The sequence below is a fragment of the Gadus macrocephalus genome, chromosome 7, assembly GCF_031168955.1.
Source record: "Gadus macrocephalus chromosome 7, ASM3116895v1".
Classification (NCBI taxonomy): domain Eukaryota; kingdom Metazoa; phylum Chordata; class Actinopteri; order Gadiformes; family Gadidae; genus Gadus; species Gadus macrocephalus.
In genome coordinates this window covers 25,744,974-25,757,630 of record NC_082388.1, presented here as the reverse complement: position 1 = coordinate 25,757,630, position 12,657 = coordinate 25,744,974, and the positions used below count along the sequence as shown (strand labels likewise).

Genomic DNA, 12,657 nt, shown 5'->3' with positions numbered 1-12,657 from the left:
GAGGAGAGAAGAGGGGGAGAGGATGAGAGAAGAGGGGAGAGTTCCCATGACAGCGAGGATTAGAGCGGTTTGGATGATGAGGAGGGGGCTGAGGGTAACGACTGGTGGAGAGGAGGAGAGGAGGAGGAGGAGGAGGAGGAGGAGGAGGGCCTCACCTTCTCGTAGGGCTGGCTGCAGCCGAAGCCGAACAGCAGCAGGTGGCCGTGGGAGTCGGTGCAGGCAAAGTGCTGCCCGTCGGCCGAGAACTTGCAGTCGAAGATGGCGCCGTGACCCTGGCCTTCGATCTGGACACACATCGTCAGGTCACCATGTGGTGACATCATCGCGCAGTGACAGCATCATGTAGTGACGTCATCATGTACTGACATCATGTGTGTATCGACAACTTCATGTCATCATGTAGTGACATCGTCATGTCTTCATGTAGTGACATCATCATGTCATCATGCAGTGACCTCATCATGTAGTGACCTCGTCATGTAGTGACCTCATCATGTCATCATGTAGTGACCTCGTCATGTAGTGACCTCATCATGTCATCATGTAGTGGAGGAGCTTGATGAAGCTGAGCCGGTACCATGTGCTAAACGAGTCAGGGGGATTTGAGGAGGTACCATGTTGAAGAAGTTCCTGATCCGGCCTCCTCGACTCAGGTCCCAGATGTAGATGTTCCCGTCGTGGCCGGCGGACAACATGACGCGGGGGTCGAAGGGGTGGGCCTCCAGCACAAACACCTCGTCATCGTGACCCTGAGAGACAGAGGGACCAGGACACGTTGAGGACAATGTCCACTCAGGACACATGGAACCAGCTAGCCTACAGGTGTTATTCCATTACCATGGGAACCAGCCAGCCTACAGGTGTTATTCTGTCCCCATGGGAACCAGCTAGCCTACAGGTGTAATTCTGTTCCCATGGGAACCAGCCAGCCTACAGGTGTGTTTATTGCGTTCCCATGGGAACCAGCTAGCCTCCAGGTGAGCTGTTCCCAGGGAAACCAGTTAGCCTACAGGTGTTCAGTTTCCAGGGGAACCAGCTAGCCTCCAGGTGTGTCTATTCCGTTCCCATGGTAACCAGCGAGCCTACAGGTGTGTTCCCTCCTACTCACAGACAGCACGTGCAGCAGCTGTCCGGTTCGGGAGTTCCACACTTTGAGCAGGAAGTTGGAGACCGCCGTGACGACGGTGCGGTCGCCACGGTCCCACGCTACCATGGTGACCACCAGCTTGGTCTTGTCGTCGCCGTTGACAACAGGACTCCTAACAGATGAAAGAAAAATCGTCAAGAAATCAAAAGAATAAGAAAGCCAACAAGCTGCCATTCACTACCTGTATGCGACAAATACATTGCTTGAAGAGTGAATCACGTACACCCCTTACAGTCACCGGTAAATAACTGTTCTTAATCAAGTTCTAAAAAAGTATTATTAAAGTGTGTCATCAATATACATTTTACCTAGTTATTTTTGGTTGTTTTCAAACTTACTGACAAATTGTTGTCACTTATATAGTGACATATATAACTGTCCTGTACATTCTGCCGGGTCTGGGATTATTAAAGCCCTATTTGTGTTTTTATTATAGCAGGTTTGCACGAAGAGCTCTTTATGTGAAGTTGTTTGAATGAGGACATGTTGCTATGCATTGTGGGCCGTGTTACCCTGGCAGGCGGGCGGCGATGTCCAGACTGATGCTCTTCCACTCCTGCTGCTGGTACTGCCAGATCCTCGCCGTGCCGTCGCGACTGCCGCTGACAAACCTCAGACTGGACACACACACGCACAGCGACACACACACACACACACACACACACACACACACACACACACACACACACACACACACACACACACACACACACACACACACACACACACACACACACACACACACACACACACACACACACCAGGTCATCTCTTCTGGTAAAGGACCCTACAAATCTCTCCGTTGGAAGTCTATCAATAATCTTGATGTTTACCTGTCGCTGTTATTGCAGAACTGGACGACAACCACTTTATCCTGAGGGAGGGAGAGGGAGGACAGTCAGTCTCTCGTTTTAGAGGATAAGAGGTGCTTATGTACTAGTGAGTGAGTATGTGAGTTAGTAAGTGTGTGAGGGAGTATGTGAGTTTGTGAGTGAGTGAGTAAGTGGGTGGGTGAGTGAGTGAGTGAGTGAGTGAGTGAGTGAGTGAGTGAGTGAGTGAGTGAGTGAGTGAGTGAGTGAGTGAGTGAGTGAGTGAGTGAGTGAGTGAGTGAGTGAGTGAGTGAGTGAGTGCGTGAGTGAGTGCGTGAGTGCATGAGTGAGTGCGTGCGTGTTGCTACCCCGTGTGCGTCCATCTCAGAGAGCTTCATTGGGGCATCAGAGCCGAGGTAGTATACCCTGATCACATGATCAGTGCTGCCGGTGGCCAGGAACATCCCCCCTGTAACGGAGACATGACGTCATCACAGTTAATATTAACTCATCAGCCTCAATCTCCAACAGTTTCAGCTATGAGGCCCCAGAAGTGTCTTTGGAAGTCTGAGGTAATATCCTTGTAAACATTTATATTAGTAGTGGTGAGAGGGGTGAGACAATGAGAGAGGGGTGAGACAGTGAGAGAGGGGTGGGACAGTGAAGGGTGAGACAGTGAGAGAGGGGTGAGACGGTGAGAGAGGGGTGAGACAGTGAGAGAGGGTTGGGACAGTGAGGGGTGAGACAGTGAGAGAGGGGTGAGACGGTGAGAGAGGGGTGAGACGGCGAGAGAGGGGTGAGACAATGAGAGAGGGTTGATATACAGTGAGAGATGGGTGGGAGAGTGAGGGGTGAGACAGTTAGGGAGAGGTGGGACAGTGAGGGTGAGACAGTAAGGGAGAGGTGAGACAGTGAGGGGTGTGAGACAGTAAGGGAGAGGTGAGACAGTGAGGGGTGTGAGACAGTAAGAGAGAGGGGAGACAGTGAGGGTGGGACAGTGAGAGAGAGGGGACAGCGAGGGTGAGACAGTAAGAGAGAGGGGAGACAGTAAGAGAGAGGGGAGACAGCGAGGGTGAGACAGTGAGAGAGAGGGGACAGCGAGGGTGAGACAGTGAGAGAGGGGAGACAGCGAGGGTGAGACAGTGAGAGAGAGGGGACAGCGAGGGTGGGACAGTGAGAGAGAGGGGACAGCGAGGGTGGGACAGTGAGAGAGGGGAGACAGCGAGGGTGAGACAGTGAGAGAGGGGAGACAGCGAGGGTGAGACAGTGAGAGAGAGGGGACAGCGAGGGTGAGACAGTGAGAGAGAGGGGACAGCGAGGGTGGGACAGTGAGAGAGAGGGGAGACAGCGAGGGTGAGACAGTGAGAGAGGGGAGACAGTGAGGGTGAGACAGTAAGAGAGGGGAGACAGTGAGGGTGAGACAGTAAGAGAGAGGGGAGACAGCGAGGGTGGGACAGTGAGAGAGAGGGGAGACAGCGAGGGGTGTGAGACAGTAAGAGAGAGGGGAGACAGCGAGGGTGAGACAGTGAGAGAGAGGGGACAGCGAGGGTGGGACAGTGAGAGAGAGGGGACAGCGAGGGTGGGACAGTGAGAGAGAGGGGACAGCGAGGGTGGGACAGTGAGAGAGAGGGGACAGCGAGGGTGAGACAGTAAGAGAGAGGGGAGACAGCGAGGGTGGGACAGTGAGAGAGAGGGGACAGCGAGGGTGGGACAGTGAGCGAGAGGGGACAGCGAGGGTGGGACAGTGAGAGAGAGGTGAGACAGCGAGGGTGGGACAGTGAGAGAGGGGAGACAGCGAGGGTGAGACAGTGAGAGAGGGGAGACAGCGAGGGTGAGACAGTGAGAGAGGGGAGACAGCGAGGGTGGGACAGTGAGAGAGAGGGGACAGCGAGGGTGGGACAGTGAGAGAGAGGGGACAGCGAGGGTGGGACAGTGAGAGAGAGGGGAGACAGCGAGGGTGAGACAGTGAGAGAGGGGAGACAGCGAGGGTGAGACAGTGAGAGAGGGGAGACAGCGAGGGTGGGACAGTGAGAGAGAGGGGACAGCGAGGGTGGGACAGTGAGAGAGAGGGGACAGCGAGAGTGGGACAGTGAGAGAGAGGGGAGACAGCGAGGGTGAGACAGTGTGAGAGGGGAGACAGCGAGGGTGAGACAGTGAGAGAGGGGGGACAGCGAGGGTGAGACAGTGAGAGAGAGGGGACAGCGAGGGTGGGACAGTGTTTCGTGGGGGACCTACCACTACTAAAGGAGGAGGTGGAGACCTGGACGCCGGGACGCGACCGCTCCACAAACTTGATGGGCTGGTCGCTAAAGGAGGACGCAGGTTAGAGAGCAGCAGAACACACGGACCACGACCGGCTGTGAGGAGAAAGGGGGGAGCCCTACCTGAACTTCATGCTACAGGAGTGCCACTGCCAGAAGCACACCATTCCGTCTGCTCCGGTGGACGCCAGGTACCTCCTGGTGCCCCGGACACCTGGACAGAACTGCACAGGACCACGGCGTTAACGAGCCGTGGTAACAATTCGTCTTAAGAGAGCGTGCTCCATCACAGTGCGGTGTGCAGGCCGCACGGTTGCAGGCAGAAAGAAGCTGCAGGGGGTAATAAGGACAGCCGGAAAAAACGATTGGCTGTTCCCTGCCCTCACTCGCTGTCTATCGAGAACAAAAAGAAATACTAAATAACCAAACCCGTCCTGCCCATCGCCTGTTCAGGCTGCGGCCCTCTGGCAAAAGGTTCAGCATCATTAGCAGCAGAACCAACAGGGTGAGAAACGGTTACTGCTCTCGGGCTGTCGGGACATTAAACTCCACCTAATCTGTCACTCTGCTTAGCAGTAAATATTTGTACACTTATGGGCAGTGCAATTTGACCTTTTTCACTTTTAATGTTCAAATCGTATTCACATTATTATTTATTATAACAGTGACAGTGAGATGTATGTTCATCATGTCATCACGTTATCTTTATATTTTATATCTTTATGTCTTTATATTTTACTGCACCGTCAGATGTAGCAATTCAATTTCGTTGTATAGGAGTGCAATGGCAAATAAAGTCCATCTATCTATCTATCTATCTATCTAATGAACTGTGTTAACAAGTTTTGTAACCAAGTTCTTAACGAGCTGTGTTAACAAGTTGTCTGAACGAGCTGTCTTAATGAGCCGTGTTAACGAGCTGTGTTTTAACGAGCTGTGTTAACAAGTTGTCTTAATGAGCCGTGTTAACGTGCTGTGTTAACGAGCTGTGTTTACGTGTTCCCTTAACGAGTCGCCTCAACGAGCGTCAGTACCCCAGGCGTGCCAGCGGGCGGCGCCCTCCGGCCTGAGCGTTACCTGTATGGAGGTGATGGAGGCGCCGTGGCCCTGCAGCACGGTGACGGGGGCGCAGGTCCGCAGGCACCACACCCGGATCACCTTGTCGCAGCTGGCCGACGCCATCAGCGTGTTCTCGTGGTTCACGGCCATGTCCGAGATCTCGGCGGCGTGCCCGCGCAGCGTGGACAGCAGCCGGCCGTCGTCCGTGGCCCAGATCTTCACCAGGCAGTCGTCTGACCCCTGAGGGGGGGACAGCGGGAGAGACCAGTCAGGAGGAGGGGGGGAGGACACCAGGAGACACCAGTCAGGAGGAGGAGGGGAGGACAGTAGGAGACACCAGTCAGGAGGGGGAGGGGAGGAGGACACCAGGAGACACCAGTCAGGAGGAGGAGAGGAGAACACCAAGAGACACCAGTCAGGAGGAGGAGGGGAGGAGGGGAGGACACCAGGAGACACCAGTCAGGACGAGGAGGGGAGGAGGAGACACCAGTCAGGAGGAGGAGGGGAGGACAGTAGGAGACACCAGTCAGGAGGGGGAGGGGAGGAGGGGAGGACACCAGGAGACACCAGTCAGGACGAGGAGGGGAGGAGGAGACACCAGTCAGGAGGAGGAGGGGAGGACAGTAGGAGACACCAGTCAGGAGGGGGAGGGGAGGAGGACACCAGGAGACACCAGTCAGGAGGAGGGGGAGGGGAGGAGGACACCAGAAGACAGGCTCAGGAGGAGACTGGAGGAGGGGGGGCCTGAATCTAGTCCTTCAATGTCCCTGAGTGCTGATGATGGATTGAGAACACACTCGGTGGTTGTCTGTGATTGACATTTACATTGAGGGCCGCCGTTTAGCAGATGCTTTTATCCAAAGGGACTTCCAATAAGTATGTTTGTCAGAAGAAAGAGAAACAACAATGTATCGCTGTCGGTACAGTAAGGATGTTCATAGAACCAAGTGCCAAGCACTATCCATTGCTAGGTTAACCCATGCCCCGCATACAATAAAGACAGCTAGGATAAGTGCTAGCTTCAGTCTGTCCTGACTTGGATCTCCCCTTTATCTAATTGAGCTTAAATATGTAAATAAATACAAATGATTCTGTTAGGGACTGAGGACTATTGGGAGTCCTATTTGCAGTTATAATTGAACCGTATCAGAAATGAATCAACAACTTGTTAGAACACGAAGCAAGGAAAAAGAGGGTAATTGCTACGGAACAATGTAGCAATTGATTTTAATTTGTGATGCATTGCACACACACACACACACACACACACACACACACACACACACACACAAACAAAGACTCACTCACACACACACTGACGCATGCATAGACACACACACACACACACATGTACGGACACACATAGACACACGTATCGACACGCACACAGACACACGCACAAAAACACAAACACACACATACAGAAACACACAAACAAAGACTCACTCACACATACAAGGCCAGACATGCACACTAACGCATAGACACACGCACACATGTACAGACACAAACACACACAGACACACTGATCGACACGCACACACAAAGACACGCACCGTGAATATGCGGCGCCCGGTGCGGTCGAAGGCGACGCAGTAGACCGAGGACAGGTGGCCCAGGATGCGCTTGTGGGTCTTCATGTGCTGGTAGGTGAGGGTGGGCACGGCCTGGTCGAAGCGGGCCGCCCCCGTGGCCTGGCGCGCCCCCATGATGGACACTGCACACAGGCACACACACACAGTCAGCAGGGCAGGGGTCACCAAGCTTTGGGAACCTGAGAGCTCCTTCATGGGTACAGAGTCAAACGAAGGGCACCCAGTTTGATCCACTCTTCTGAAACAACAGATTTGCTCAGTTTGCCTTTAGTTATAGATTATTATTATTATTATTAATGATTAATGATACTCATCTGTGTGAAGACACTGATCATGTTGATTATTTCTCACAATAATTATCAACAATCACTTAAAAAAGGTGGGAAAGAGTTGTTCAAGAATGAGTAGTGCTGTTTAGAACAGGCCTGCGGGCGTCTCATATGGTCCTTGCGGGTGCCCTGGTGCCCGCGGGCACCATGTTGGTGACCCCTGCAGTAGGGGATGGACGCGGGTACCTAAGGGCTTATAATGGTCCCACGTTCACGCGACGCAAAGGGGGTTACGGACCCCTTACAGCCCTGAGGACCCACCTTGCGTCCAACGCAAGGGCCTGACGTGCGCCTCCCAAAAATGTTAACCTTCTGTCGAGGCGGCGCAGCAGCAAGGGCTGTGATTGGTCCGCTCACTATAACCCGACGCAGAACCAAAACAGGTTCACGACTGCGTCGAAGCGTCTGCATGGTCCTTGCGTTGCGTGACTTGGGCCCATAAACTGCCCTTTAGGTCTACAATGTTCCCTCAAGATAACAATGCAGTAATAGCTAGGGCCGGCAGATAGAGGCTGGAGGTGAAGGTTCAACCGGTTTTGACCGGCTGAGTAGTGCACCTTGTTATTGTATGTTGTCACACAGAGTAAACAGACTTACGTAATAAATGGTATTCACTTATCTAATAACATTGTGACCCTCTATATACAGCACTTGCTTTTTCTATGTTTGGCATAATTACACCCATTTGAGATCATTTATAGACGTAGATGATTACCAATATGTTGGCAGCATGCTCTATGGCTTACTGCCTCTATAGACAGACAGACAGACAGACAGACAGACAGACAGACAGACAGACAGACAGCACCTACCGACGCTGGGCGAGTGGTCTGTGATGGCGGGGGGTTCTGGGGGGCGTCCCCTGTGGAGAGCTGCTGCTATCGACCCCCTGCATACCTGGTGGCTGCAAGCTAGCAGAGACAGTAGAGTATTAATACTGCAAGCTAGCAGAGACAGTAGAGTATTAAAACTACAAGCTAGCAGAGACAGTAGAGTATTAATACTACAAGCTAGCAGAGACAGTAGAGGATTAATACTACAAGCTAGCAGACAGTAGAGTATTAATGCTACAAGCTAACAGACACAATAGAGTATTAATACTACAGGCTGACAGACAGTAGATAAACAGAGTATTAATGCTTAGAGCTAACAGACACACTAGATATACAGAGTGTTAATGCTATGAGCTAACAGACACACTAGATATACAGAGTTAATGCTACGAGCTAACAGACACACTAGATATACAGAGTCAATGCTACGAGCTAACGGACACACTAGATATATAGAGTTAATGCTACAGGCTAACAGACACACTAGATATACAGTGTTAATGCTACGAGCTAACAGACACACTAGATATACAGAGTGTTAATGATACGAGCTAACAGACACACTAGATATACAGAGTGTTAATGCTACGAGCTAACAGACACACTAGATATACAGAGTTAATGCTACGAGCTAACAGACACACTAGATATACAGAGTGAATGCTACGAGCTAACCGACAACACTAGATATACAGAGTGTTAATGCTACGAGCTAACAGACACACTAGATATACAGAGTGTTAATGCTACGAGCTAACAGACACACTAGATATACAGGTTAATGCTACAGGCTAACTCACTCTTGGTGGTGCGCAGCAGAGACTGCCTCCCTAGGCCCAACAGGGTGCTGACCCCCGGGACGCTGGGGGGCACCTCCTTCTCGATCAGGGGGCCGATCCTCCGACATACCCTCAGCAGGTAGTCGGCCGGGAGGTGCTGGTTCACCACCACCTGCAGAAGAACGTCACATCTTACCAGGGGGAGCGTACCTATGTTCCCCGGGTCCTATGTTCCCCACTTTGTATGTGACCGGGGAACATGTGAGAGCAAATCTATTTTCCGTAGGATGGTAGGGGCAAGTACCGCTTTTTTCGCCTCTGATTCGCCTGTGATTGGTTCGAATGGCTCTCCTCCGATTGGTTATGGTTGGGGTTAGGTTTAGGGTTAACCCTCACCCTCACCCTCACCCTCACCCTAACCCTGACCCTTTGTACCCGGGGAACGTAGGACCTGGGGAACAGAGGGATGACCCCTTACCAGGACTCTGGCAGAAGGCCTTGAGCGCCTTGGAAAGCATTTAGATAAGGCTTTCACCCCTGTCTCGATTCTGTTTATATACGTTTTTTCATATTTTTCTATCTTGTACTGCTGTAATATTACATACTTTTACCTGAAATTGTCCCAGGCAATAATACGGCTCTGATTCTGATTCAGTGTTGGTTTATAACACAGGCAGGGAGACCCCACACAGCATATTACATACTAGTAGCCATTCAAGTCTCATAATTGGATCTTTGAGTTTATTGTATATACTTTGCTATTATTTTTTTTCATTATTTTTTTTCTTTTAAAATGTCTGTAAGTTTTCCGCATTATTGCTTTGATACAAATTTCATGTATATAAAATATGAATACAGAATATAACGTGCATTTTAAACCATTGGACGACACACACACACACACACACACACACACACACACACACACACACACACACACACACACACACACACACACACACACACACACACACACACACACACACACACACACACACACTTTCGGATCGGCTCAGAGTGGAAACAGAAACCTCATTGGTTCAGCGTACAGACTGACAGCTCTCTAGGCCAATGATAGCCTTCCTATCAGCCCCATACAAGCCCCGCCTCGTCTTACACCCACACAATGCGTGGGCATAGATATGTCATCCATCCACATATTACTGTGCGACTAAATAAAAAAGGTTTCACTAATCTACACCATAATGTTTAAAATAACCACAATTCACCCGACTATACAAACGACTAGGACACACAACGACCTTTCATTAAAACAGTCGCGGACAACCTTTGAGTAAAGATGCAGTGTTGCACATGTCCACTCACCCATTCTGTGAAGCTCCGCCGCTTCTCCTCCCCATCCCAACTCCACCGCCGAGGAACCAACTACAACAAAACACAACTTTAACAACATACACCGACCGAACCCCCGGCTCAGTGGCTAGGGGTAGCGTCTGTACCACGGGTCGGGGCTGACAACCCGGGCCAACCTGTTACCGGGGAGGGATTCAACCCGACACACATACACGGGGTGACATGATGAGTAAATAGAGGAACAGCGTGTTGAGTGTTTATATTCACCTCGTACTCCTCGAGCTCCTCCACCAGGACCTGAGAGCGGAACACACACACAGCGTTAGCCGTTATCCCTTAGCGGCTAGCTGTTAGCATCCTCTACAATCTCTTTATTTCGGATCACGGAGCGACATCGGGGTGTCATATTACCTGTGCTGCCTTCTTACAGGGTCCAGACTGCAGAAACCGGGCGATGAGGTAATAAAGTTCTGGAAAGAAATATAATAAATAAATGGATGATCGCCGTAGCGCGGCTAGCCCTGTTAGCCGCGCTAGTAGGGTTCTATGGGAGGGTTAGCCTTAGCACGCCAGCTAGCGGATAAAAGCTGTTAAATATTATTTTTACTGTCGGCCCGTCACTCACCGGCTTCGATCTGCGAACACTTTTCCTTGGCCATCGCTTGACAAGAAGGGCGACATTTAGACGAAGTGTATGTAGTTTAGCATGCTGGCTAGCCCTAGCTATGTGTGTTTAGCTAGGAGGCTAGTGACTGGCCTCCTCCTATCTCCACCTAGTGCTTTGTGTTAGCGCCCCCCAGCGGTCGGACCGCGGCATTACATACACACTGTTGTAAAAGTCGCCTCACACAAGCGATCCTCCAGAAATTAAGAAACATGAAGAGGGTTGAGCTCATAGTTGTAAATTCATTTCTGATAAGCAATACTTTTTTTGTCAGAGAGTAAAGATTTCTAGCAACATGTTAAAATTACAAAAAATATATATTTATATTGTGTGGCTGTTGTTTCACCACACGAGCAAAGACTGAGTAGTACATTGATTATACCATGCAACCAACTTGGACATTAAATTCACCAAGAATAGTAAGTTTGACCTCGCAAGAAAAAATTGTGTTTTAAGGGAGGTTTTATAAAAGCAAGTATGAAGCCCAGAGGCAAGGAGAGAAACTAACCCCATAACCAGATATTTCCATTTGGCCGGAGCTGAAGTTATGGAAATATTGTTGCAGGCCTACATCTGGGTGAAGGTAGCAGCCAGAGTGACCATTGCATGAGTCACTTGGCGAATGGGAAATGTCAAACCAGTTTAGCTTGAGGATCTGGGATTTCACCATCACATCAGGATCTGGGATTTCACCATCACATCAGGATCTGGTTTCACCCTCACATGTGGATCTGTTTTCACCCTCACATCAGGATCTGGTATCACCCTCACATCAGATCTGGTTTTACCTTCACATCAGATCTGGTTTTACCCTCACATCAGGATCTGGTTTAACCGTTACATCAGGATCTGTGGTTTCAACATCACAATCATAACCTCCACTCCTTCAGCAATATATATACAACCAATCCTTTATGTGACATCAGCCATTCGTCTGTCTGTATATATCTGTCTGTCTGTCAATATACCTGTCTGTCTATCTGTCTGTGTCTGTCTGTCGGTCTGTCTGTCTGTCTATATCTGTCCGTCTTTGTGTCTGCCTGTCTTGTCACTTGTCTGGGGACTTGATACTTTAAGGCTGATAATCTCTTCCTGTAGAGCTCATGTAACAAGTACCAGACAATAGTATTGCTCCCGGGTGAGGGATAAACAAATAGCCCATCTTTAAGATCAGAGGTGTGGGGACAAAGTGAGTTTCCTGTTGGCGTGTCTGCTCCCTCCTCAATGTTCCTTCGTTACAGCGGAATAATCTGATAGTGAGTGCTGGCAGGAAGCTAACAAGGAAGTACTTACTGATGTAATAGCATCATGTATGACCCAGGTGACACATACACACACATACTGCTGAATGCACGCACATTTACACATACCCCTGTTGCACACACACAGTATGCACACACAAACACACATACGTGTGAGCATGGATGCACACACACACACACAATCATTCTCCTCAATGGACATAAAACGGATATTCTCTTGAGAGGTTTGTCGTTATTGTAATGTTCCCGAGAGGAGACCCAAGCACAAAAACATTCAATGATAGGAGGCATTTAAACATAACGGGAAAGAATACTTCAGAATCTGATGGATGCAATGAAACCACCCAAACACCTATAGTCTCATATCGATAATACACATCCAAGAAATATGTCTACCAGAACACACACAGGGTAGTACAGCGTTATAGACGCTTGTCTTCCCAAGGGCATTTGGATTAATGCATATTTCATATTTGGATTCCCTTCGGCCGGCGGGCCCACACGTGTGTTATTATTCAGCTCTTCTGACGTCACAGGCTGACCTCTTTCTGCGCTGTCAGCGAATAAAACGAATCCGTGACACGCGTTTATTCTGCGGTTCTGCG

At 50.1% G+C, this 12,657-nt stretch overlaps 1 protein-coding gene across 3 annotated transcripts in view; it reads right to left on the bottom strand.

Moving 5' to 3' along the window:
* The window catches only part of brwd3 (bromodomain and WD repeat domain containing 3), a 34,110-nt gene extending 23,185 nt beyond the window's left edge, over nt 1-10,925 (bottom strand). For all 3 annotated transcript variants that reach the window (XR_009526720.1, XR_009526721.1, XM_060057687.1), the window contains exons 1-16: nt 10,752-10,925; nt 10,538-10,596; nt 10,394-10,423; nt 10,139-10,198; nt 8,834-8,984; nt 8,013-8,111; nt 6,833-6,993; nt 5,295-5,516; nt 4,341-4,441; nt 4,192-4,262; nt 2,325-2,425; nt 1,981-2,021; nt 1,660-1,764; nt 1,109-1,259; nt 615-749; nt 156-284 (exon numbers count right to left, since the gene is read on the bottom strand). Coding sequence is in view for 1 of the 3 variants with exons in the window: in XM_060057687.1 (XP_059913670.1) it covers nt 156-284; nt 615-749; nt 1,109-1,259; nt 1,660-1,764; nt 1,981-2,021; nt 2,325-2,425; nt 4,192-4,262; nt 4,341-4,441; nt 5,295-5,516; nt 6,833-6,993; nt 8,013-8,111; nt 8,834-8,984; nt 10,139-10,198; nt 10,394-10,423; nt 10,538-10,596; nt 10,752-10,785 (1,650 nt within the window). In the remaining 2 variants the exon portion in view is untranslated. The remainder of the gene's footprint in view (nt 1-155; nt 285-614; nt 750-1,108; nt 1,260-1,659; nt 1,765-1,980; nt 2,022-2,324; nt 2,426-4,191; nt 4,263-4,340; nt 4,442-5,294; nt 5,517-6,832; nt 6,994-8,012; nt 8,112-8,833; nt 8,985-10,138; nt 10,199-10,393; nt 10,424-10,537; nt 10,597-10,751) is intronic.
* Nucleotides 10,926-12,657: the final 1,732 nt, after the last annotated feature.